This window comes from Zea mays, chromosome 4 (genome assembly GCF_902167145.1).
Source record: "Zea mays cultivar B73 chromosome 4, Zm-B73-REFERENCE-NAM-5.0, whole genome shotgun sequence".
NCBI lineage: Eukaryota > Viridiplantae > Streptophyta > Magnoliopsida > Poales > Poaceae > Zea > Zea mays.
In genome coordinates this window covers 17,914,192-17,940,264 of record NC_050099.1, presented here as the reverse complement: position 1 = coordinate 17,940,264, position 26,073 = coordinate 17,914,192, and the positions used below count along the sequence as shown (strand labels likewise).

The 26,073-nt window shown below is 50.4% G+C and overlaps 1 protein-coding gene across 3 annotated transcripts; it reads left to right on the top strand.

Annotated features, from left to right (window-relative positions):
• Positions 1 to 4,512: 4,512 nt before the first annotated feature.
• On the top strand, positions 4,513 to 24,776 carry LOC103652894 (uncharacterized). 3 transcript variants are annotated; one of them, XR_004857684.1, is made up of 8 exons: positions 4,608 to 4,944; positions 5,879 to 5,947; positions 7,014 to 7,127; positions 7,227 to 7,301; positions 14,421 to 17,639; positions 23,858 to 23,989; positions 24,086 to 24,227; positions 24,419 to 24,776. XR_004857684.1 is itself a non-coding variant. In XM_035967202.1 (8 exons), the coding sequence occupies exons 1-8, from the start codon at positions 4,747 to 4,749 to the stop codon at positions 24,565 to 24,567; spliced, it is 1,023 nt and encodes a 340-aa protein (XP_035823095.1). In that variant the 5' UTR covers positions 4,633 to 4,746; the 3' UTR covers positions 24,568 to 24,776. The 3 variants fall into 3 exon arrangements, 2 of the variants coding, with proteins under 2 accessions (XP_008678102.3, XP_035823095.1); XM_035967202.1 differs by having other exon boundaries at positions 4,633 to 4,944; positions 14,421 to 14,564; XM_008679880.3 differs by lacking the exon at positions 14,421 to 17,639 and having other exon boundaries at positions 4,513 to 4,944.
• The last annotated feature ends 1,297 nt before the right edge of the window (positions 24,777 to 26,073 follow it).

Here is a 26,073-nt window from a genome sequence, read left to right as displayed (position 1 = left end):
TGTTCTAGTTGCTTTATGTTGTGTTGGCATAAATCACCAAAAAGGGGGAGATTGAAAGGGAAATGTGCCCTTGGGCCATTTCTAAGTATTTTGGTGATTGAGTGCCAACACAAGTGCTTAAATGTAAATCTATGCCCATGAATGGACAAAGTGCAAATCAAGAGCGAAGGTATGTTTCTAAGTCTTAGTACATTGGTTTTGTGTACTAATATACTTGTCTAAGTATAAGAAACAGAAAGAAGAAGAAAAGAGAAGAGTTGGCTGTGTACAGCCAAAAGGCTGTTTCGGTCTGGGGCACCGGACTGTCCGGTGGTGCACCGGACAGTGTCCGGTGGTGCACCGGACAGTGTCCGGTGCGCCAGGCTGACTCGGCGCGAAGTGGCCGCTCTCGGGAATTCGCCGACGGCGTACGGCTAAAATTCACCGGACTGTCCGGTGTGCACCGGACTGTCCGGTGAGCCAACGGTCGGCCGGGCCAACGGTCGGCCGCGCGATCTGCGCAGGACACGTGGCCGAGCCAACGGCTAGAAGGGGGCACCGGACTGTCCGGTGTGCACCGGACATGTCCGGTGCGCCAACGGCTCTCTGGCCACCAACGGTCAACTGCGCCATTTATGGAAAGGAATCGGGCACCGGACAGTGTCCGGTGTGCACCGGACTGTCCGGTGCACCCGACGACAGAAGGCAAGATTGGCCTTCCAGGTTTGCTCTCAACGACTCCTAGCTGCCTTGGGGCTATAAAAGGGACCCCTAGGCGCATGGAGGAGATCATCAAGCATTCCTACAACATTCCTAAGCACCAAGACATCGATTCCACGCATTTGGTTCATTGTGATAGCATCTAGAGCTCTTGTTGAGTTGTGAACTCATTGAGTTGTGTTGCGAGCTCTTGTTGCGACTTGTGTGCGTGCTGTTGCTCTGATTTTGAGTCTTGTGTGCGTTGCTAGTTTCTCCCTTACTCCGTATTTCTTTGTGAATCTTAAGTGTAAGGGCGAGAGGCTCCAAGTTGTGGAGATTCCTCGCAAACGGGATATTGAAAGACAAAGCAAAACACCGTGGTATTCAAGTTGGTCTTTGGACCGCTTGAGAGGGGTTGATTGCAACCCTCGTCCGTTGGGACGCCACAACGTGGAGTAGGCAAGCGTTGGTCTTGGCCGAACCACGAGATAAACCACTGTGTCATCTCTGTGTTTGATCTCTTGTGGTATTGTGTTTTGTTGAGACTCCTCTCTAGCCACTTGGCAATTATTGTGCTAACACTTAACAAGTTTTTGTGGCTATAAGTTTAAATTTCACAGAATCACCTATTCACCCCCCCTCTAGGTGCTTTCACCAGGTGGTTCGGGCGAGGGGCTCCGATCCTCCCCACTGTCGTAGCGTCCCCCACGCCTGGGGTGGTAGCCTCGGCGCACCTTTTCGTCGAGGCGGGCTCGACGGTCGTGGCGGCGGTGCTCGTTGCCGAGGCGACCTGGGGCCGCAGGCGTCGCGTCCCGCGTGCGCCCAGTGTGGACCGAGGCTTCCCGCATGAATCGGGAAGTCGCGGCGCGATGCTCCAGGGGGTACGCTTACCTTCGGGAGGCAGAGCTCTCGGCCCGTCGGACCGCGGCATCCTCCAGGAGATTCTTGAGTTCTCCCTGGATACGCCGCCCCTCGGTGGTGGATGGCTCCGGCATCGCTCGAAGTAGTATTATCGCTGCAGCCAGGTTCTGGCCGACCACACTGGAAGCCAGGGGCAGCCTTGCCCTGGCATCGTCAATGATACAGTGCTAGACGTCCTAGGCCTGACGATGCGCTTCTCCGGCTAGTGCTCGGTCTGCCCATTCCTGCTCGATGTTTTGTCGGAGCTGCACAAGTTGTCCTGCTTCCTCGTCGAGCTTGGCCTGCATCTCGCGGATTTGCTCGAGCTGTGTGTCCTGACCCCCCGCAGGGACTGGGACCACAGCTAGCTCCCGTAGGATGTCAACGCGAGGCGCAGGCCCAGGGGGATCATCGTCCTCCAGCATACCGAGGTGGTTGCCTTCGTCGTGACCCCCTAGATCGACGTGGAAACATTCGCAACTTGGGCCACAACCTTCGTCGTCAAGGCTGTGGCCATTATCGGAGCAATCGGAGAGGCAGTAGTCGCATGCGGTCATGAAGTCTCGCATGGCGCTAGGATTACCGAGCCCGGAGAAATCCCAACCAGAGTCGGACTTGTCGTCTTCCTCAGAGCCCGGGGGCCCGTAGGTCGAGACGACCGTCAGTCGGTCCCAGGTTGACCACATATGGTACCCCGGAAGGTTAGGATATGCCTTTATGAAAGCGCTCACCGAAGCGGGATCGCTTGGTGGATCAAAGCTGAATCTAAAAGGCACAGGATGGAAAATGGACGGTACATCTCGATCGATGGACGGTGACGAAGTCGCGTCGGGGACGGACTGCACCGTTATGTCAGGTACGAGGCTAACGCCCAGCAGGCCCTTCGCGAGCGTGCTGGCGTCATCTGTTCGCTTGGGGTTGGCGTGTTGCGGGGAAACGTCGCTCGTCATCGTCTCAGGCGCGAGGTCAACGCCCGACGTGTCCCCCGCTGGGGCGCCGGCGTCGTCGACTCGCTCGACAGCCAACGAGGTGCCGCCTCCTCCTCCTGCGGCGAGGAAGGCGACGGGACAAACCCGGATGCTGCTCTTCCGCCATGGGGGGAAGACGTCACCAAGTCCGCCGCCGCCGGGCGGGCTGACGGTCGCTGTTGTCGCTGTCGCGCTGCGGGGGAAGGAGTACCATGTCGTAGCTGCCGTCGAGGGACATGAACTCGAGACTCCCGAAACAGAGCAGCATCCCGGGCTGAAGAGGTTGCTGGAGACTACCCATCTGGAACTTGACGCGAAGTTGTTCGTCAACACGCAGCAGGCCCCTACCTGGCGCGCCAACTGTCGGCGTTTCGACCCCGGGGGGTCCCTGGACCGACGAGTAAATTGTCGCTGCGTGCCCCAGCCCAGATGGGTTGGCGCGAGACGGGACACGAAGGGGGGAGAAAATCGTGGCTCCGTGTTATCCTGCGCCAGAGTGGGTGCGCTTGCAGTAGGGGTTTACAAGCGTTCGCGAGGGAGAGAGGAAGAGAGAGTCCCGCGCGACCACCCTCTTCGTATGAGGGCCATGTCCCTTCCTTTTATAGATGCAAGGAGAGGGTCCAGGTGTACAATGGGGGTGTAGCAATATGCTAATGTGTCCGGCAGAGAGGAGCCAGAGCCCTATGTACATGCCAACGTGGCTGTCGGAGAGGTGCTATAGCCCTGTACACGCGATGTCGTGGCCGTCGAAGGAGCGTTTGAGCCCTGTAGAAGCACAGCTGTCAGGGCTGCTGGGACCTTGCTGACGTCTCCTTGCTTCCGTAGGGGGCTGAGAACCACCGTCGTCGTGGACGCACACGGGGAGCCATCATTACTTGTTACCGGGGCGAGCCTGGATGGGACGCCAGTCTTGTTCCCCCGTAGCCTGAGCTAGCTAGGGGTAGGGTAATGATGCACCCCCTGCGGCGTGGTCGGTCCGAGCCCAAGGTCGGGCGAGGCGGAGACTCCTCCTGAGGCCGAGGACGGGGTCGGGCGAGGACGCGATTCCACCCGCGGTCGAGGTTGAGGCTGGGCCTTGGGGTCGGGCGAGGCGGAGACCACCTTCCGAGGTCGAGGTCGAGCCCTGGGGTCGGGCGAGGCGGAGTCCATCTTCCGAGGCCGAGGCGGGGGCCGAGCCCTGGGGTCGGGCGAGGCGGAGCTTCCTGTGGCGCCTGAGGCTGGACTCAGCTGCTGTCAGCCTCACCCTGGCGGGTGGCACAGCAGTCGGAGCGGGGCAGGTGACGCTGCTTTCCTGTCAGGTTGGTCAGTGGGAGGGCGAAGTGACTGCGGTCACTTCGGCTCTGTCGACTGAGGACTGCGCGTCAGGATAAGGTGTCAGGCGATTCTTGCATTGAATGCTCCTGCGATACGGTCGGTTGGCGAGGCGATCTGGCCAAGGTTGCTTCACTGCGAAGCCTGCCCGAGCTGGGCCTCGAGCGAGTCGAGGGTGCGTCCGTTGCTTGAGGAGGTCCTCGGGCGAGGCGTGGATTCGTCTAGGAGTATTGTTCCTGCCCGAGGTTGGGCTCGGGCGAGGCGAGATCGCATCCCTTGAGTGGACGAAGCTTTGACCTGAATCATGCCCATTAGTCTCTGCGGCTTGCGCTGACGGTGATTACTAACCGAGTTTAGGAGTGTTGGGGGTACCCCTAATTATGGTACCCGACAGACATAATGCCATATGTTAGAAAACAAGCTGTCAGTCACATGTTACCCATGACAATGATTGTTGATACATAGAAGTCTGAACAAACAGTACCAATAACACTGATCAAATGGCTGAGAAAACAGGTAATTCTAGCTATTCGGGTACCACTGCTTACTACTCAAACGGACCCAAATTACGTTCGGTTTTGAGTTTTGATACCCACATATAAGTTCACCGGGTTTTGGATATCGGGCTAAATGGGTTCAAGCTCGATTTTTTCGGATTTCGAACTTCGAGCTCCGATTTTATGCCCAGACATATATGGCCCTTTTGATTTTGCCAGCAAAGAAGTTATATACCAGTACTAGTACTTCAAATTTTCCCCACCATGCCAAAAAGAAAACAGTAGGAAAATGGTTCCTTTCAGCATTATCTCCGTTTGCTGTCCCGCCAACGCACGGACCATTCCCATCCGCTGAAAATCTCTCCACCCCGGCCCCGGCCCCGGCCGCGGCCATGGCGGCCTCCGCTCCCATCCACCTCCTCCTCTCGCCCTCCCGCTCTACATGGCCGCCACAAGATCCGAGCCTGAGGCCCATACCGCCCCTCCACGCGTGGCCGGCGCGCCAACGCCATCTCCGCGCTGCCCGCTGCGCGTTGTCGCCGCCTACGCCGTCGCTCGACCTCCCGCTCCTCCCGTTCCAGCCTGCGGAGGTAAAGATATTTTCGGATACGATACTTGTCCGGTTGTTTAGATTTCAGTCAAAACCCAAACCTTTAGTCTGCGGTTGCCGACTTTGATGTACATTATTCAGAGAAGTGGATGGTCTATTCCATCGAGTGCAATCAGTATCAGTTGGTCCCTGAAAAATGAACCACAGAACCAACCATTTCTGCGATGGTGAACCAGAATTTTGCATTGGCTGCACCGCGGGATGTGTTTCTTTTGCAATGCTGAATGGAGATGCTACAGTAAGGTTTATAAAACAAAGGAATTGCATTAAACATTACAGTCTGAACCCTTAAAGGCAGGTGAGACAGGGAGCAAGACAGCAAACAGCTAGCGACGAAGGGATAGGATTACATAACAGAAGAACAACGCCTGCAGACGCAACGAAAAACTGACAAAGTTTGCTCTATAGCCCAGAGTTGATGTTCTTCAGCGCTAAGGCAGACGACAGTAGCATCTGTTTCCAAATCTTTTCTGAATTCAAGCATTTTAGGTACCGTTTGGTTCACATATTTGTAACGTAATGAGTAAGTGATAACGATAAATCATGTTTGTTTTAGTTCAACCGTAATCAGATACCATACTAAAAATTGATACCGGACTATTCAAACTTGTTACCGCCAGTAATCGAGTGTAAACCATTACCATTACCCTTTACGTTACATTTCGTGAACCAAACAGCACCTTAGTATTTCCAGATATTGATGTTGGTGACTACTTTTTTATCTTATTTTATCTAGCAGTATCATATGGATTTTCTAAATTGCTATAAGTTCCTTCAATCAGTTGTTTTCATTATTTTTTGTTTTTGAAACGGTGCAAGAGAGTTGCATGTCATTTCATTAGTCGAATTAATCAGCAGTTTGAATTATCAGTAAAGTCTGTTGGGATTCAGCTAATATAATGAAAATGTTATAGGTGTTGATACCATCTGAATCGAAGACTCTACACTTGTATGAAGCAAGATATATAGCATTGCTTGAGGAGGTATGTTTTTTTTTGTTCAGTAAATTTATTCTTTTTTCATCAAAATGAGGATACACCACATTTCCATTATTGAAGAACCGAAATACAGAAATTCTCAGTTAGTAGAAACAGGGATATGAGAATGCACCAGTCGATTAATCTAGGACTAAACTACTTGATTCATGCAAAAATGAAACTAGCCTAGACTAATTCGCACCTAATACGATAAATAATCAGAAATTCTAGAACATCACAAGTAATAAGCTAGTTATTACTAGTCCAAATACCAAATATCCTTGATAAAACCTACTTGTATTAATTAGCCATGATGATGAATTACATTTTTTTTCTTGATTGACTAAATCTACTTTTTGTTCGTTTATCAAATTTGTGTCCACCTAGTTTTTTTGTTAAGATTTGTTAGTTTTTTGGATCCAAGGGAACACACACTTAGAAAACTTGGTATGGCAGAAAATTTTATTTTATTTTCTCAAATACTTAAAATACTTGTGCATATAGGCAGTCATTGCTTAAATGAGATAGTTATTCAAACATGACCCAAACTCATAGATTAGTTGAGTGTCAATGGCGAGGTATGTGGTGTGGGGTCAAACAAGATAAAGTTTTTCTATCTTTTTTTTGCGAGATCAGGGACGGTGAGGGAAGAGGTACTAGACTATAGATGACCAAATAAGATGTGTCTAACGGTTTCTCTGGTTGTGTGCACACGAGATGGATTGACCTATGGGGGCAAATCCTCATGTAAGGGTTGAGAGGGCTCAAAGCACGAGTAAATATTTGGCCTATAAGGGATGGACCATAATGCTGCACAGGGGGGTCAGCTTCCGTGACCTTTCTCGATCGGGGCTCCGATTGAGCTTCGTCATATAATACTGTGGGGCGGTCTTTGCTCTACCGGTTGAGTTTATAAAATTGTAGCTGAGGTGTATTGAGAACCCTATATATGTGAATCATTCTTGAAACACGAGGTCTGCATATTTCTTTGATAGGATACTAACAACTCAAACCATGAGTAGAGCGTTATGCAATTATCCTTACTTATTTATTGCTAATATTTACTTAACAGGCCTTGTACAAGAGGGAAAAATCTTTTGTTCACTTTGTGCTTGATCCAGTTGTAGATAGCTCTACTAAAGCTTCATTTGCTGTAAGATATGGCTGCTTGGTCCACATAGAAAGTGTAAGCTATTATCCTTCATGCAACACCTTTCTATAACTTTGCATACATCCTCTCTTGTTTCCTGCCACGTTTTGTCTTAATGGTTTGCCTTTAGTGTAGGTTCAAAAGCTGGAGATTGGAGCGTTGTTATCAATTAGAGGAGTGTGCCGTGTAAACATTTCGAATCTTTTGGATGTAAGCTCTTTCTTTTCTAGTTTTGAAATGTTATTCCATTGTTGATTCTAAAATCATACCATACTAGTTTTTGATACTTTTAAGTAGATATATTTGTATACTAGTTAACATTTGTTAGCGTGATGTATAGGGAAATAGGGCCCAGGTGGCTCGGCTGCCCTAACAGGGTGCGGCGGCTGCCTCCCCCCTCTGTATTTGGTTAGTTGACTGTGTTTGGCAAGGATCCCCTAGATTAGACCTTTCCTATTGTTAGATTAGATCTTTCCTTTATTAGGGATATCCTTGCCTATATGTACTGAGCCTTGGGCTCCTCCAATTAATCAATCAACTATTCCTAGCCATACTATTCTTTCATGGTATCACGAGACCAGGATCTCCCCAACCCCTCTCACCCTTCCACTGCCCCTACGCGCTGAATCTGCGCCGCAGTATGGTCGGGACCCCCGCACCCTCCGTCGACGACCCTGCTGAGCAGGCTCGCCGCGACTCCGACGCCTTGAAGCAGCAACTCGCCTAGACTTGCCGCGCCGCCCTCGCTGAAGCCGAGGCGGCCGAGCAGGAGGACGCTGCTGCATCCGCGGCACGCGACGCAGCCGCCGAGCGCGTCCGCACCGCACTGGCCAAGGCGGCCAAAGCCCGGGCCAACGCCGCTGCTGCGGCTGATCCCACCGACCCGGCTGACGACACCGACCACGAGGAAGCCACGGACATCTCCCGCACCATGACCCTCCACGAGGCCGCCGCCGTTCTCAACCTCCATGCCCAGGCTGTCTCCATGCAGAACGCCCGCAGTCTGGTGCCCCTCGTCCTCGACACCTCCGGCAACTACCCACGGTGGCGTGAACAGTTCCTCCTCGCCGTCACGAAGTATTCGCTGTAGGACCACATCCGCAGCTCCGCCATCTCAGCACTTCCTGATTGGGCTCGGATGAACGCCGTCGTCAAATCTTGGCTGTACAGCACGGTCACTACCGACCTTGCTGAAGCCGTGATCGACCACCGCGCCACCGCCTACGAAGCCTGGATCGCCATCGAGGACCACTTCATCGGCAATCAGGAGACTCGTGCTCTCCACCTCGACGCCAAGTTTCGCACGTTTGCCCAAGGTGACCTTTCCGTCACTGACTATTGCAAACACTTCAAGAAGATGGCCGCTGACCTCGTTGACCTCGGCGAACACGTGACTGACCGCACTCTGGTTCTCAACGTGATTCGCTAGCTCAACGAGCGGTATAGGGACATCGGGGTCCACCTCCGCCGTGGTCGCCCCTTCCCTTCCTTCGCCGCCGTCCGCAATGAACTCCTTCTTGAGGAGATCAACATGGTGCAGACCCCCTCTGCTCCTCCGACTGCCCTCGTCGCCACTGGCTCTCACTCACCTCGCCAGTCTGCGCCGACCAGCAGCGGCACTCCACGTCCAGCCGCCCCCAAGCAGAAGAAGAAGAGGACGCCGAACCACTGCACCTCCTCCGGTGGCACTGCCGCGCCTGGCAGCGGCGCTTCCTTCTCCGACTCCTCTGCTGCTGCGCATGGCGGCGGTTGGCCGTCGCTCTTCAACCCATGGACCGACTCCATCCAAATGTGGCCTAGTCCCCGTGCGCCTCCTCTGGCCCAGCTTCCCCAGGGGCGTGTCGGCCCACAGCAGCAGCATGCCCAACAACAGGCGCTTCTGGCCCAACAGCTCTACTCCCATCAACAGCTACCTCCGTAGCAACAGCAGCAGCAGCCGGCGCAGTACCAGCCCATGGTGGGATCTCCGCTCTGGGACCAGAATTCTCTGGCCTCCACTTTCAGCACCGTCACCCTCACTCCACCGGCGAACGACTGGTACCTTGATACAGGTGCCTCTTCCCACATGACCTCACATGATGGTACCCTCTCTCACTCCTCAATCCCTCGGTATCCCTCTCCCACCTCTATTGTTGTTGGTAATGGTTCACTTCTGCCTGTCACCGCCACCGGCTCAACACACCTTGGCTCCCTTACCCTAAATAATGTTCTTGTTTCGCCTCAGCTTATCAAGAATCTTATTTCTGTTCGCCAATTCACTATTGATAACAATTGTTCTGTGGAGTTTGACCGGTATGGTTGTTCTGTGAAGGATCTTCCCTCGCGGAGCGTGATCATCAGGTGCAATAGCTCCAAGCCGCTCTACCCACTCAAGCTGCCCGTGGCTCACTCCCTTGTTGCCAGCTCCACATCTGCCTCCCTGTGGCATCGTCGCCTCGGCCACCCTGGTCGCGAGGCACTCTCCAAACTCACTTCGGCTATCCTTGGTTGTAATAAAAGCTTGGAGTCTTTGTGTCATGCATGTCAGCTAGGACGACATGTTCGTCTTCCTTTTAATCCTTCAGTGTCTCGAGCGTCCAACAACTTTGATCTTATTCATTGTGACTTATGGACCTCTCCTATTGTTAGTGTCTCTGGTTACAAATATTACTTAGTTGTTCTTGATGACTGCTCTCATCACCTATGGACGTTTCCCTTACGACTTAAATCTGACACGTTTTCCACCCTGTCTAACTTTTTCGCCTATGTGTCTACCCAGTTCAGCGCACGCATCAAGGTCGTCCAGAGTGATAACGGCCGGGAGTTTGACAACTCCAGCATGCGCACCTTCTTCCTCACACATGGCATTCACTTTCGCATGTCATGTCCCTACACGTCCTCGCAGAACGGTCGCGCCGAGCAGATTATTCGTACCACTAACGATATTATTCGCTCTCTTCTATTTCAGGCAAGCATGCCTCCTTCATATTGGGCTGAAGCGTTGCACACTGCAACTCTCCTCCTCAACATCTTGCCAACCAAGACACTGAATTTTTCAACTCTGCACTTTGCTCTATCCGGCAGTGCCCCGTCGTACGATAATCTGCGTGTTTTTGGCTGTAAGTGTTACCCCAATTTGTCGGCCACTGCTCCCCACAAACTTGCCCCACGCTCTGCCCTATGCATCTTCCTTGGTTATTCTGCTCACCACAAGGGATACCGATGTCTTGATCCTACCTCCAATAGAATCATCATCTCCCGTCATGTTCTTTTTGACGAGTCCGCTTTTCCCTTTGCCGAGCATACCTCTACTCCCACTGCTACGGACTTCAACTTCCTAGATGAATTCCCTAACCCGGCACCACTTCCCATAGGGCTGCCAACTATGTCTCCTGCAGGTCCTCCGGGCGCCACCACTGTTGCTGCACGCCCCCATGCCCACGTGCAGCCACGTCCCGCGCCGCCAGTACCACCAGGATTTCCCGCACTCCCACGTGCGGGTGGTGCTCCGCCCTCACCAACCGGCACTCCGCTCTCCGCGCCACGCGCGGCACCGACGGCCTCTCCCGCACTCCCACATGCGGGTACTGCGCCAAGCGCGGCACCGGCGTCTCCACCTGGCTTCCCGACGCCGCCATGCTGAAAGGGAAATGTGCCTTTGGGCCATTTCTAAGTATTTTGGTGATTGAGTGCAAACACAAGTGCTTAAATGTGAAAATATGCCCATGGATGAACAAAGTGCAAATCACAAGTTAAGGTATGTTTCTAAGCCTTAGTACATTGGTTTTGTGTACTAATATTCTTGTCTAAGTGTTAGAAACAGGAAGAAGAAGAGGAGTGGAGGGCTGCTTCGGGCTGGGGCACCGGACTGTCCGGTGTGCACCGGACTGTCCGGTGTGCACCGGACAGTGTCCGGTGCGCCAGACCAGCGCAGAGCAAACCAGCCGCTCTCGGGGTTTTCTCCGGCGACTTCGGCTAAAATTCACCGGACTGTCCGGTGTGCACCGGACTGTCCGGTGAGCCAACGGTCGGCCGGGCCAACGGTCGGCCGCGCGATCGGCGCGCGACACGTGGCCGAGCCAACGGTCGGAATGGGGCACCGGACTGTCCGGTGTGCACCGGACATGTCCGGTGCGCCAACGGCGCCCGGATCTGCAACAGACAGCAACGGTCGGATGCGCTGTTTATGGAAATAAATCGGGCACCGGACAGTGTCCGGTGTGCACCGGACTGTCCGGTGCGCCCGACGACAGAAGGCAAGGATGGCCTTCCAGAATTGTTCTCAACGGCTCCTAGCTACCTTGGGGCTATAAAAGGGACCCCTAGGCGCATGGAGGAGAAAACCAAGCATTCCTTGAGCACTCTTGATCACTCACACATCAATCTCGCGCACTTGTTCGACATTCTAGTGATTTGAGCTCCGTTCTAGTGTGCTAGTCTTTTGAGCTCAAGTCTGGGTCTTGTGTGTGCGTATTCGCTGTGATCTTTGTGTCGTGTGTGAGTTGCTAATCCCTCCCTTGCTCTGTGATTCTCTGTGAACATCTTTTGTAAGGGCGAGAGGCTCCAAGTTGTGGAGATTCCTCGCAAACGGGATTGAGAAAAGAAAAGCAAGAACACCGTGGTATTCAAGTTGATCATTGGATCACTTGAGAGGAGTTGAGTGCAACTCTCGTCCGTTGGGACGCCACAACGTGGAGTAGGCAAGTTTTGTACTTGGCCGAACCACGGGATAACCACTGTGTCATCTCTGTGATTGGATTCTTGTGGTTATTGTGTTTTGACTCCTCTCTAGCCACTTGGCATTAACTGTGCTAACGCCTAATCAAGTTTTGTGGCTATAAGTTTAAGTTTTTACAGGATCACCTATTCACCCCCCTCTAGGTGCTCTCAATTGGTATCAGAGCCGTTCTCTTCGAGAAAGGGACTAACCGCCCGAAGAGATGGATCCTAAGGGGAAAGGAATCGTGATCAACGATAAGGAGAAGGAGTCCTTCGTCAATGAGCCCAAAGATGACAAGCCTACCGACTCCGGCTCGGGTCATAGACGAAAGGAAGGGAAGAAGAAGAAGACGAGGCGCATCAAGGAGATCGTCTACTACGACGACAGTGATGAGTCTACATCTTCCCAAAAGGACAACGACCACAACGACTACGAGCAAAGGAAACCGGTTAATTCTAACTTTTCTTTTGACTACTCTCGTATTCCGCAAAGTTCAAATTCACGTTTGCTTTCCATTCCACTCGGCAAGCCCCCACACTTTGATGGGGAGGACTACGGATTTTGGAGCCACAAAATGCGTAGTCACCTATTCTCTCTCCATCCTAGCATATGGGAGATTGTAGATAGTGGAATGCACTTTAATAGTTCGGATAGTCCTATATTCATTAATGAGCAAATCCATAAGAATGCACAAGCTACTACTGTTCTTCTAGCCTCATTGTGCAGGGATGAATATAATAAAGTGAGTGGCTTGGATAACGCCAAGCAAATCTGGGATACCCTCAAGATCTCTCATGAGGGAAATGACGCTACCTTGCTCACCAAAATGGAGTTGGTGGAGGGCGAGCTTGGACGGTTCGCGATGATAAGGGGCGAGGAGCCAACTCAAACATACAACAGGCTCAAGACCCTTATCAACAAAATAAGGACCTACGGAAGCACACGATGGACGGACCACGACGTCGTCCGACTAATGCTAAGGTCCTTTACCGTTCTTGATCCTCATTTGGTGAATAATATTCGTGAGAATCCTAGGTACACCAAAATGTCGCCCGAAGAAGTCTTAGGAAAATTCGTCAGCGGGCGAATGATGATCAAGGAGGCAAGGTACGTGGACGACGCCTTGAATGGACCGATCAACGAACCACAACCTTTTGCTCTCAAAGCTACAAGAAGCAAGGAGGCGCTACCTAGCAAGGTGGCACAAATTAAGGCGGTCGGACTTAATGATGAGGAGATGGCTCTCATCATCAAACGCTTCAAGACGGTGCTAAAGGGTCACAAGGGGCAGCCAAGCAAGACCAAGACGAAGGGGAAGCGCTCATGCTTCAAGTGCGGTAAGATTGGTCATTTTATCGCTAACTGCCCCGATAATGATAGTGACCAGGAAAAGGGAAACAAGAGGGAAAAGAAGAAGCATTACAAGAAGGCAAAGGGCGAGGCGCATCTAGGCAAGGAGTGGGACTCGGATTGCTCTTCTTCCGATTCCGACAATGAAGGACTTGCCGCCACCGCCTTCAACAAATCAGCCCTCTTCCCCAACGAGCGTCACACATGCCTTATGGCAAGAGAGAAGAAGGTATGTACTCGCAACTCTACTTATGCTTCTTCAAGTGAGAACGAATCTAGTGATGAGGATGAAGTAGATTATTCATGTTTGTTCAAGGGCTTAGATAGATCTAAGATAGACAAAATTAATGAATTAATTGATGCCTTGAATGAAAAGAATATACTTTTAGAAAAGCAAGAGGATTTGTTGTATGAAGAACATGATAAGTTTGTAGAGGCTCGAAAATCCCTTGCATTAGAAATTAAGAGGAATGAAATGCTTGCTTGTGAAGTGTCAACATGCCATGATTCAATTTCTAAATTAAAGAGCATTAATGATGACTTAAATGCTAAACTAGTAGAAGCACATAAATCCAACTCTTGTGTTGAACATGTTGAAATTTGCACTAGGTGTAAGGATGTTGATATTAATGCTTGTAGTGAACACGTAGTTTCCATTTCAAAATTGAATGATGAATTAGCTAGTCTTAATGCCCAACTTAAGACTAGCAAAAGTGATTTTGAAAAACTAAAATTTGCTAGGGATGCCTACACGGTTGGTAGACACCCCTTAATTAAGGATGGACTTGGCTTCAAGAGGGAAGCCAAGAACTTAACAAGCCATAAGGCTCCCATTCCCGCCAAGGAGAAAGGGAAGGCCCCTATGGCTACTAATGCTAAAAGGAATCATGCTTTTATATATCATGATAGGAGACAAACTAGAAATGCTTATAGGAGTTATAATGCATATGATGATTTTAACTCTCATGCCATGTTTGCTTCTAGTTCTTCCTTTATGCATGATGGAAATGTGTCTAAGAGAAATGCTATTCATCATGTGCCTAGAAAGAATATTATTCATGCTCCTAGGAAAGTAGTGAATGAACCTTCTACAATTTATTGTGCTTTAAATGCTTCCTTTGCTATTTGTAGAAAGGATAGGAAAATAGTTGCTAGGAAGTTAGGGGCAAAATGCAAGGGAGACAAAACTTGCATTTGGGTCCCTAAAGATATTTGTGCTAACCTTGTAGGACCCAACATGAGTTGGGTACCTAAAACCCAAGCCTAAATTTGCCTTGCAGGTTTATGCATCCGGGGGTTCAAGCTGGATTATCGACAGCGGATGCACAAACCATATGACGGGGGAGAAGAAGATGTTCACCTCCTACGTCAAAAATAAGGATTCCCAAGATTCAATTGTATTCGGTGATGGGAATCAAGGCAAGGTAAAAGGGTTAGGTAAAATTGCAATTTCTAATGAGCACTCTATCTCTAATGTGTTTTTAGTAGAGTCTCTTGGTTATAATTTGCTATCTGTTAGTCAATTATGCAACATGGGATATAACTGTCTATTTACAAATGTAGATGTGTCTGTCTTTAGAAGAAGTGATGGTTCACTAGCTTTTAAGGGTGCATTAGACGGCAAACTTTATTTAGTTGATTTTGCAAAAGAAGAGGCCGGTCTAGATGCATGCTTAATAGCTAAGACTAGCATGGGCTGGCTGTGGCATCGTCGCTTAGCACATGTGGGGATGAAGAACCTTCACAAGCTTCTAAAGGGAGAACATGTGATAGGTTTGACTAACGTGCAATTCGAAAAGGATAGACCTTGTGCAGCTTGTCAAGCAGGTAAACAAGTGGGAGGAGCGCATCACAGCAAGAATGTGATGACCACTTCAAGACCTCTGGAGCTGTTGCATATGGACCTCTTCGGACCCGTCGCCTATCTGAGCATAGGAGGGAGTAAGTATGGTCTAGTTATTGTAGATGATTTTTCCCGCTTCACTTGGGTGTTCTTTTTGCAGGATAAGTCCGAAACCCAAGGGACCCTCAAACGCTTCCTCAGGAGAGCTCAAAATGAGTTTGAGCTCAAAGTGAAGAAGATAAGGAGCGACAACGGATCCGAGTTCAAGAACCTTCAAGTGGAAGAGTTCCTTGAAGAGGAAGGGATCAAGCACGAGTTCTCCGCTCCCTACACACCACAGCAAAATGGTGTGGTAGAGAGGAAGAACAGGACACTCATCGATATGGCGAGGACGATGCTAGGAGAGTTCAAGACCCCCGAGTGCTTTTGGACGGAAGCCGTTAACACTGCTTGCCACGCCATCAACAGGGTCTACCTTCATCGCCTCCTCAAGAAGACGTCGTATGAGCTACTAACCGATGAAGAAGACGTTCCAACGGCCGCCATACGCACCATGGCGATTGGAGAAGTGCGGCCACAGGAACAAGATGAGCAAGATCAACCCTCTTCCTCAATTATGGTGCATCCCCCGACTCAAGACAATGAACAGGTTCATCAAAAGGAGGCGTGTGATCAAGGGGGAGCACAAGATGATCACGTGATGGAGGAAGAAGCGCAACCGGCACCTCCAACCCAAGTTCGAGCGACGATCCAAAGGGATCATCCCGTCGACCAAATTCTGGGTGACATTAGCAAGGGAGTAACTACTCGGTCTCGATTAGTTAATTTTTGTGAACATTACTCTTTTGTCTCTTCTATTGAGCCTTTCAGGGTAGAAGAGGCCTTGCTAGATCCGGACTGGGTGTTGGCCATGCAAGAGGAGCTAAACAACTTCAAGCGCAATGAAGTTTGGACACTGGTGCCTCGTCCGAAGCAAAATGTTGTGGGAACCAAGTGGGTGTTCCGCAACAAACAGGACGAGCACGGGGTGGTGACGAGGAACAAGGCTCGACTTGTGGCAAAAGGTTATGCCCAAGTCGCAGGTTTGGACTTTGAGGAGACTTTTGCTCCTGTGGCTAGGCTAGAGTCCATTCGTATTTTGCTAGCATATGCCGCTCACCATTCTTTCAGGTTGTACCAAATGGATGTGAAGAGCGCTTTTCTCAATGGGCCAATCAAGGAGGAGGTGTACGTAGAGCAACCCCCTGGCTTTGAGGATGAACGGTACCCCGACCATGTGTGTAAGCTCTCTAAGGCGCTCTATGGACTTAAGCAAGCCCCAAGAGCATGGTATGAATGCCTTAGAGACTTCTTAATTGTTAATGCTTTCAAGGTTGGGAAAGCCGATCCAACTCTTTTTACAAAGACATGTGATGGTGATTTGTTTGTGTGCCAAATTTATGTCGACGACATAATATTTGGTTCAACTAACCAAAAGTCTTGTGAAGAGTTTAGCAGGGTGATGACGCAGAAATTCGAGATGTCGATGATGGGCGAGTTGAACTACTTCCTTGGGTTCCAAGTGAAGCAACTCAAGGACGGCACCTTCATCTCCCAAACGAAGTACACGCAAGATCTACTAAAGCGGTTTGGGATGAAGGACGCCAAGCCCGCAAAGACGCCGATGGGAACCGACGGACACACAGACCTCAACAAAGGAGGTAAGTCCGTTGATCAAAAAGCATACCGGTCAATGATAGGGTCTTTACTTTATTTATGTGCTAGTAGACCGGATATTATGCTTAGCGTATGCATGTGTGCTAGATTTCAATCCGATCCTAAGGAATGTCACTTAGTGGCGGTGAAGCGAATTCTTAGATATTTAGTTGCTACGCCTTGCTTCGGGCTCTGGTATCCAAAGGGGTCTACTTTTGACTTGGTTGGATACTCAGACTCCGACTATGCTGGATGTAAGGTCGATAGGAAGAGTACATCAGGGACGTGCCAATTCCTAGAAAGGTCCCTGGTGTCTTGGAATTCTAAGAAACAAACCTCCGTTGCCCTATCCACCGCTGAGGCCGAGTATGTTGCCGCAGGACAGTGTTGCGCGCAACTACTTTGGATGAGGCAAACCCTCAGGGACTTTGGCTACAATCTGAGCAAAGTCCCACTCCTATGTGATAATGAGAGTGCTATCCGCATGGCGGAAAATCCTGTTGAACACAGCCGCACAAAGCACATAGACATCCGGCATCACTTTTTGAGAGACCACCAGCAAAAGGGAGATATCGAAGTGTTTCATGTTAGCACCGAGAACCAGCTAGCCGATATCTTTACCAAGCCTCTAGATGAGAAGACCTTTTGCAGGCTGCGTAGTGAGCTAAATGTCTTAGATTCGCGGAACTTGGATTGAATTGTAGCATACATGTGTTTATGCCCTTGATCATGTTCATTCTGCATTTTGTTGCTTATTGTGGTGCTCAAGTTGTACAAACACTCCCTGGACCTCACAAGTCCATTGCAAAGTGATGCACATGTTTAGGGGGAGATGTGTTACAACTTGACCCTTTGAGACTAACCATATGCTTGAGTTTGCGTGATTCAGTCTCGAAGGAGAATTGAAAGGGAAAAGGTGGACTTGGACCATGAAAGACTTCCACTGCACTCCGATGAGAGGGTAACTTATTCCAAGTTCATCTCATGACATCTTATTGCCATTTGCTTTTAATTGAAGACTTTGGTGAGGCAATGGGGTTAAAAGGCCAAGATTAATCCCGTTTTGGTGCTTGATGCCAAAGGGGGAGAAAATAAAGGCCAAAGTGATAAATGGATCAGCTACCACTTGAGAGATTTTGAAAATAGTAGAATAGAGTTTTTGTTGTGTCAAAAGCTTTTATTATCTTTTATTGTCAAAAGTTGGCTTCTTGTGGGGAGAAGTTTTGACTATGGGAAATAGGGGGAGTTTTTGAAATCTTTGATCAATTTCTTTTGGAATGACTCTCTTTATGCTTCAACATGTGTGTTTGACTTAGAGATAGAGATTTGAGTTTGATTTGCAAAAACAAACCAAGTGGTGGCAAAGGATGATCCATATATGCCAAAATTGAATAAAACTCAAGTTTATTTTATTTGAAGTGATTTTGCACTTGTTCTAGTTGCTTTATGTTGTGTTGGCATAAATCACCAAAAAGGGGGAGATTGAAAGGGAAATGTGCCTTTGGGCCATTTCTAAGTATTTTGGTGATTGAGTGCAAACACAAGTGCTTAAATGTGAAAATATGCCCATGGATGAACAAAGTGCAAATCACAAGTTAAGGTATGTTTCTAAGCCTTAGTACATTGGTTTTGTGTACTAATATTCTTGTCTAAGTGTTAGAAACAGGAAGAAGAGGAGGAGTGGAGGGCTGCTTCGGGCTGGGGCACCGGACTGTCCGGTGTGCACCGGACAGTGTCCGGTACGCCAGACCAGCGCGGAGCAAACCAGCCGCTCTCGGGTTTTTCTCCGGCGACTTCGGCTAAAATTCACCGGACTGTCCGGTGTGCACCGGACTGTCCGGTGAGCCAACGGTCGGCCGGGCCAACGGTCGGCCGCGCGATCGGCGCGCGACACGTGGCCGAGCCAACGGTCGGAATGGGGCACCGGACTGTCCGGTGTGCACCGGACATGTCCGGTGCGCCAACGGCGCCCGGATCTGCAACAGACAGCAACGGTCGGATGCGCTGTTTATGGAAATAAATCGGGCACCGGACAGTGTCCGGTGTGCACCGGACTGTCCGGTGCGCCCGACGACAGAAGGCAAGGATGGCCTTCCAGAATTGTTCTCAACGGCTCCTAGCTACCTTGGGGCTATAAAAGAGACCCCTAGGCGCATGGAGGAGAAAACCAAGCATTCCTTGAGCACTCTTGATCACTCACACATCAATCTCGCACACTTGTTCGACATTCTAGTGATTTGAGCTCCGTTCTAGTGTGCTAGTCTTTTGAGCTCAAGTCTGGGTCTTGTGTGTGCGTATTCGCTGTGATCTTTGTGTCGTGTGTGAGTTGCTAATCCCTCCCTTGCTCTGTGATTCTCTGTGAACATCTTTTGTAAGGGCGAGAGGCTCCAAGTTGTGGAGATTCCTCGCAAACGGGATTGAGAAAAGAAAAGCAAGAACACCGTGGTATTCAAGTTGATCATTGGATCACTTGAGAGGAGTTGAGTGCAACTCTCGTCCGTTGGGACGCCACAACGTGGAGTAGGCAAGTTTTGTACTTGGCCGAACCACGGGATAACCACTGTGTCATCTCTGTGATTGGATTCTTGTGGTTATTGTGTTTTGACTCCTCTCTAGCCACTTGGCATTAACTGTGCTAACGCCTAATCAAGTTTTGTGGCTATAAGTTTAAGTTTTTACAGGATCACCTATTCACCCCCCCTCTAGGTGCTCTCACATGCGCTGCTCCTGCCTTGCGCGTCTACTCCAGGCGCCCAAAGCCGGTGGTGGTCCCTCCGGCGGCACCAGTCGCCACGACGGCACCGGCCCCGGTGCCCCGGGGTGCTGTTGCTGTCCCCCCGACAGTGAACAAGCACACCATGACGACTCGGGCCAAGGACGGTTTTCGCATACCGTCCTTATACCACGCTGCGCCACTGTCCCCGATTCCGAAGACCTTTCGTGGCGCCCTTGCCGATCCCAATTGGCGGGCTGCTATGGAGGAAGAACATGCTGCCCTTCTCCAGAACCAGACTTGGGAGTTGGTTCCTCGCCCGCAACATGCCAACATTGTCACGGGCAAATGGATTTTCAAACACAAGTTCCACGCAGACGGTTCGCTGGAACGCTACAAGGCACGTTGGGTCCTTCGCGGTTTCACCCAGCGTCCGGGCATCGACATTGCCGAAACCTTCAGTCCGGTCGTCAAGCCCGCCACGGTTCGCACAGTGCTCTCTCTGGCTCTCTCTTGCCAGTGGCCAGTTCACCAACTCGATGTCAAGAATGCCTTCCTACATGGCACCTTGACGGAGACCGTGTTTGCTGCTCAGCCCTCCGGATTCGAGGACTCCGCCAGGCCCGACTTTGTCTGTCGTCTGAACAAGTCGTTGTACGGTCTCAAGCAGGCTCCCCGTGCTTGGTACAACCGTTTTGCCACGCATCTGGTCTCTCTTGGTTTTGTGGAAGCCAAGTCGGACACTTCAGTGTTTGTCTACCGTCGTGGGACTGACACAGCCTACCTGCTCCTTTACGTTGATGACATCGTCCTCACCGCCTCCTCGACACATCTCCTACGGAAGGTCATCTCAGCTCTCCAGCAGGAGTTTGCCATGAAGGATTTGGGCAAACTCCATCACTTCCTCGGGATGCAAGTTCAGCGCAGTGCCGACGGTATGGTACTCTCTCAGCGCCAGTATATGGTTGACATCTTGGATCATGCTGGCATGGCTGAGTGCAAACCTTGCACAACGCCCGTGGATACCAGCCCTAAGGTCTCTGCCACCTCGGGCGCACCAGTACCTGATCCGTCTGACTACAGGAGTCTCGTCGGCGCCTTGCAGTATCTGACCTTCACACGGCCCGACATTGCCTACGCCATACAGCAGGTTTGCCTTCACATGCATGACCCTCGAGAGCCCCACCTGGCTGCTCTCAAGCGCATCCTTCGCTACATTCGGGGTACTCTTCACCTGGGTCTTCACCTTCGACCGTCGACCCAAGATGACCTGGTGGTTTATTCTGATGCTGACTGGGCTGGCTGTCCCGATACGCGCAAGTCCACCTCGGGCTATGCTGTGTTTCTTGGTGACAACCTGGTCTCCTGGTCCTCCAAGCGTTAGAACACCGTGTCTCGTTCCAGCGCGGAGGCCGAGTACCGCGCCGTCGCCAATGGTGTTGCTGAGGCTTCTTGGCTCCGACAGCTTCTTCATGAGCTCCACATTCCGCTCCGCCGTGCTACCATTGTCTACTGCGACAACGTCAGCGCGGTGTACATGTCCTCCAACCCGGTTCAGCATCAACGGACGAAGCATATCGAGATCGATCTTCACTTCGTTCGTGAGAAGGTAGCCATGGGTGTCGTGCGGGTTCTTCACGTTCCCATGACATCCCAGTTCGCCGACGTCTTCACAAAGGGGCTGCCTTCTACAGTGTTCTCTGAGTTTCGGTCCAGCCTGAATGTCCGTGGCTAACCACCGACGATCAGACTGCGGGGGCGTGTTAGCATGATGTATAGGGAAATAGGGCCCAGGTGGCTCGGCTGCCCTAACAGGGTGCGGCGGCTGCCTCCCCCCCTCTGTATTTGGTTAGTTGGCTGTGTTTGGCAAGGATCCCCTAGATTAGACCTTTCCTATTGTTAGATTAGATCTTTCCTTTATTAGGGATATCCTTGCCTATATGTACTGAGCCTTGGGCTCCTCCAATTAATCAATCAACTATTCCCAGCCATACTATTCTTTCAACATTTTCTATGAATTGTCTTTACAATACCTTCAAAGGTCGACTTCTGCTTGATATACGAACAATTGTATTTCTTTTGATATCTTGTGAGGAACGGGAAACGTGAACAACTGAATACTAGTGTTGTTGGAGAGTGAAAACCCTAACCTTAGACAAGGTATGGTGCTATATTAATAATAGAGTAAGGTAGGCCTAAGCCCAATACAGGGATAATCACACACAATACATCAGTACACACACAATACATCTAACACCCCCTCCCGCAGTCGAAACTCTGGCCACGACAGATGTTGAGACTGGACCATAACTCTTCAAACACCAACGTAGGGAGGCTCTGGAGGAAGACGATAGCACACCACGAAGACGGATCTCCTCAGCCCGGGCTAAGGTGACTGCCTCAACCAGTGATGGGAGAGGAGAATGAGCAAGGAGCTGTGCCTGGAGCTGCTCAAACTCCAAACGAAGACGCCGAAGAAACTCGTGGAGGCGAAGAACACCGGTGTGCCCCTGCCGAAGAACATAACAGGGACAAGTCCGATAGTATGGTGGCTCTAGTGCGTCGAGCTGGCGCCACACATCAGTCAGCTCACGGTAGAAGGCATCGACGGAGGAGTCTTGTTGACGAATAGAACTAGCAAGCTCCAGGGTGGAGATGTAGAGAGCGGTGCTGCTCGGATGGTAGAGAGCCTACGCTTGCTCCCACATCGCCTGAGTGGTGGGCAAAGCAGAAAGATCCATAGCAAATTCCACCTTTATACTGCCAAGACGAAATTGAGTGGCCTGAGCTTCGTCAGCAAGCCAAGCATCTATAGTGCTCAACAGCCTGGGTGTAAGCGTCCATGACCTCAGCAGAAGGAGGAACACCATCTGCCCCTACAGTGGGCTCCTCATGACGTGCCAGGATCGGAGGAGAAGGAGACAGGTCGGTAAGGTGACCTCATATGTGGTGGCTGTTAAGACATACACGAAACATAGTGGACCACTTCTGAAAATTGGTGCCATCGAAGGTGACAGAGGGAAGTTGTTGCACAAGAGGGGTGGATCGAGGAGGAGCCGCTATGTTCAGTGGAGTGTAGAGGCAGGGAACTGAGGGCACAGTGGGAGGTGAATCACAGTCAAAACCACGGCACACCAGGGATGAAGCAGACGGGGCGACTGGCGGCGAGTAGGTGGCTAGGCAAGCGCGGGGAGGGCTGCGGCACGTGCTCAGGCACGGAATTGTAGCAGTCGGGGCGGGTGGCAGCGACCAAGTGTCCTCAGCGCCCGGGAGGAAGACGTCGCGCCGCTCGTGCGTGGCCACGTGGACAGCAGCAGGGCGGCGGAGCAGCACCATGTGGCGGCTGGGCGGGCGACGACGAGCGTGGGGCAGCATCCTGTCATGGCCGATGCTTGACTCTGACCATGACAAAGGAGACAGTCGGCTGGACGCGGGTGTTTGGCGTGTGTATCGTTGATTTGAATATAATGGCGTTGTGTAGGCGGGTGTGAGTGGGCCGTGAAGTTGGGTCGGATCGTTTGGGCGCCTATATAGGCTGCTCTGTTGTAACAGAGAAGGGGAGAATTTTTGAAATAACAGAACTTAGTTTCCAGTAACCAACTCACCTCACGGTGTGTTTATCGGCGATCTCTCGGTGACGACTGCGCGCACTCACGTCGGCGACGCCGCGCCGGCCAAGGGTCGTGACACAGCCGGGCAGCGCCGTGCGGAGGCTGGGGGCGCGCCGGGCGCAGCGAGCGCGGGCCGTGCGGGTGCTGGGCCGGCGGCGGCTGCTGCAAACCCTAGCTCCTTGATACCATGTTAGAGGTTGGAAAATGACAACATTGTATTATTCAACAGGGCCTAAAGGGCAAAAGTACATGAGGAACTTTACAGAGAGAACCCTAGCTTCCAGAGAAAATACACTAGAAGGAGGAAACAATATCTATACACTAACATTCCAGACTTCCCTAAACCAAACACTAGTAAGGCCTTGTTCGTTTGTGCCGGATTGGTGGGTCGGAACGATTCCTAACCGGATTGCTTCTCTAATTTATTTAAACTTTGATTAGGCCTTGTTCGTTTGTGTCGGATTAGTGGGTCGGAACAATTCTCGGCCGGATTGCTTCTCTAATTTATATAAACTTTGATTAGCCGGAACGATTTCGGGTGCAATCCGACGCAAACGAACAAGGCCTTAACTGGAACGATTCCGGGTGCAATCCGACACAAACGAACAAGGCCTAAAGGTAAAACGGATCCGCTGCGTTCTATCTCGCTCCTGAATCAAACACTACCTTGTGTGTTTGTCCCTATGTGCTATAACGACTGGACTGTTGTGCAGGTGCTTCATGGCTTTGTATGAATTTGTATTATTCTTAATTTAGTGGCAGCGCTCCTGCCTTTTTTGTTAAAAAAAGTATTCTGATACTGCGAAGAAGAAATTACACAAGCCCTGAGCTACATCTTTATTCTTGTTGACCCAGATGGAGCCCTATTTCCGTGGTACAGTTTCTCCAATGATGGATGGGCCTTATGACGCTATTGAATTAGAGACAAGAATTTCCAAGCTAAAAGAATCCATGTGCAATTTACACAGCCTACAAATGAAGTTGAAGGTTCGGTCACTATCACAAGTCCATTCAGCAATCTGGAGATGTTGAAAATTGCTTTTTATATCCTAGTCATTTCTTATTTGAACACTTCAAATTTAGGTACCTGAGGATGAACCACTGCAAACTAACATCAGGGCATCTCTACTGTGGTCCGAGAAAGAAAGTTTTGAAGAGTATAATGAGTCTTTTATCCCTGGACGCCCAGAACGTCTCTCATTTGCTGCGTACCAAACAGTTTCAGGTGATGTTTCATTCCGATTTCATCGCTCCAGTTCAAAATCTTTAGGTCGTATCATATTGATCAAAACTTTCACTGCACATCTATATATTCTATAAATGAGAAACATATGTTTTAAATATGAGCACCATCCAAATAGATATACCTGTTCCGTATGTTCCTAGGTATCTAACTTTTTAAGCTGTACACTACAGGCATGTCAGATGAACTTCTCACTGTGCAAAACTACAAGATACAAGCAATGGATTCGACAGACACCCTTGAAAGGCTGAACACTGGTATCAAGTTTGTAGAACATAACATCGGAATGATAGCCGCAAGGCTTGCCATTCAAAATATATGATCCTCATTGGCAGTGTTTAGTTCATATGCTAAATGATGTCCGTGATGCTAACTCCATCTGGTCGTAAAAAAGAACTCAAAGCTTTTCAAGTTTCAACTGTAAACGTGGAAGGTCTGATCTGGTACATTCGGATAACTTCTGACATAACTTTGATATACATTCAGAGAACAGTACGAAGATGAAGAACACAATATGAAGTTGCCTGCTCATTTAAATTTGCATGGATAAGCTAACAGAAAACACCATATAAGTTGTTCAAGCATCCAGTACAACATTATTCCATCAGATAAACTATGCAACTGTTTATCAGGTATTGAGATAGAACATAAAAAATGTCTGATCAGACAAAACATACCATACCATCTTCAGTGTTCTTAAGGCGTCGCCTAAGCGTCCAGGCGCTCGGGCAAAGGTGGTTGCCTGGTGCATTTGCTCGCCTAGGCACCTTAAGAACACTGAGCACCTTATTCAAATTCCAAAGACTACAACTCTTGCTTGAACCAAAGTAATTTTGAACGAAATTAAAAGTAGTTTTTCAAGGAAAGAAATACTGTGCCGAGCATGAGTCCTGTTGGACTTAATCGGTAGCAGCAAAAGCTTCTAAAGCACATAAAGCTTCCGCAATGTAAAAGTTGGTATCTCCTGGAACAATGGCAGGAAGATCAGTTATACTCCTTTGTCTTGATCTACTTCTTTGGCTCTCTAACTTCTTGCTGACCTTCAGCGATGTTGATGCCAAAGAGAAGAATGGCGCGACCTCCGTTATTGCCAGGCACTGTCTCCTCTGCTGGTGGATTCTCCGCTTGATTCTGCGAGGGGAGAGTAGGAAAGGTGTTGGAGCCAAAGAGAAGGGTGGAGGGATGCTCACCATTCGCAGGCACCACCAGTCTCCCTTGTGGTGGACGATGTTCTTGATTCTGCGGTGGAATCGCAGGAAGGATGCTGCTGCTGGTAGTTGCAGGGAATGGCCAGCCATTGGCAGCCATAGATGGTGGGAAATGACCAGTCACAGGATTGCCAACCATAGCCCCCATCCCTTGAGATGGCCGGTGCGCCATCCTAGACACAGGAGGTGCATGGATGGCGCTTCTGCCAGCTAGGAAGAATGGCAAGCCGCGCATGGTGTTGGTAAGAGCATCAATGGCTGCAACGTTGCTGTTGATGATCCCTGCTATAGCTTCGGAGGGCTCAGTAGTAGCAGGGACGCCAGGGCGACGAGTGGAGGAGCTTCTGCCAATGGCGTTGCTAGGAACCACTGCTGCTATCTGTTCTGGCGGATTCTGCAAGGGAAATGCCGGAAGGCCGCTGCTGGTAGTTGCAGGTAATGACCAGCCAGTGGCAGAGATGGCAGCTGGGAAATGACCAGTCAAAGGATCGCCACCCGTTGCCATCACTTGAGCTGGGTGGCGCACCGGCCTGCACACAGGGAGTGCATGGATGTCGCTTCTTCCAGCTCCAGTTCCAGCTAGGAAGAATGGCAAGCGACGGCCCATGGTATTGGCAGGG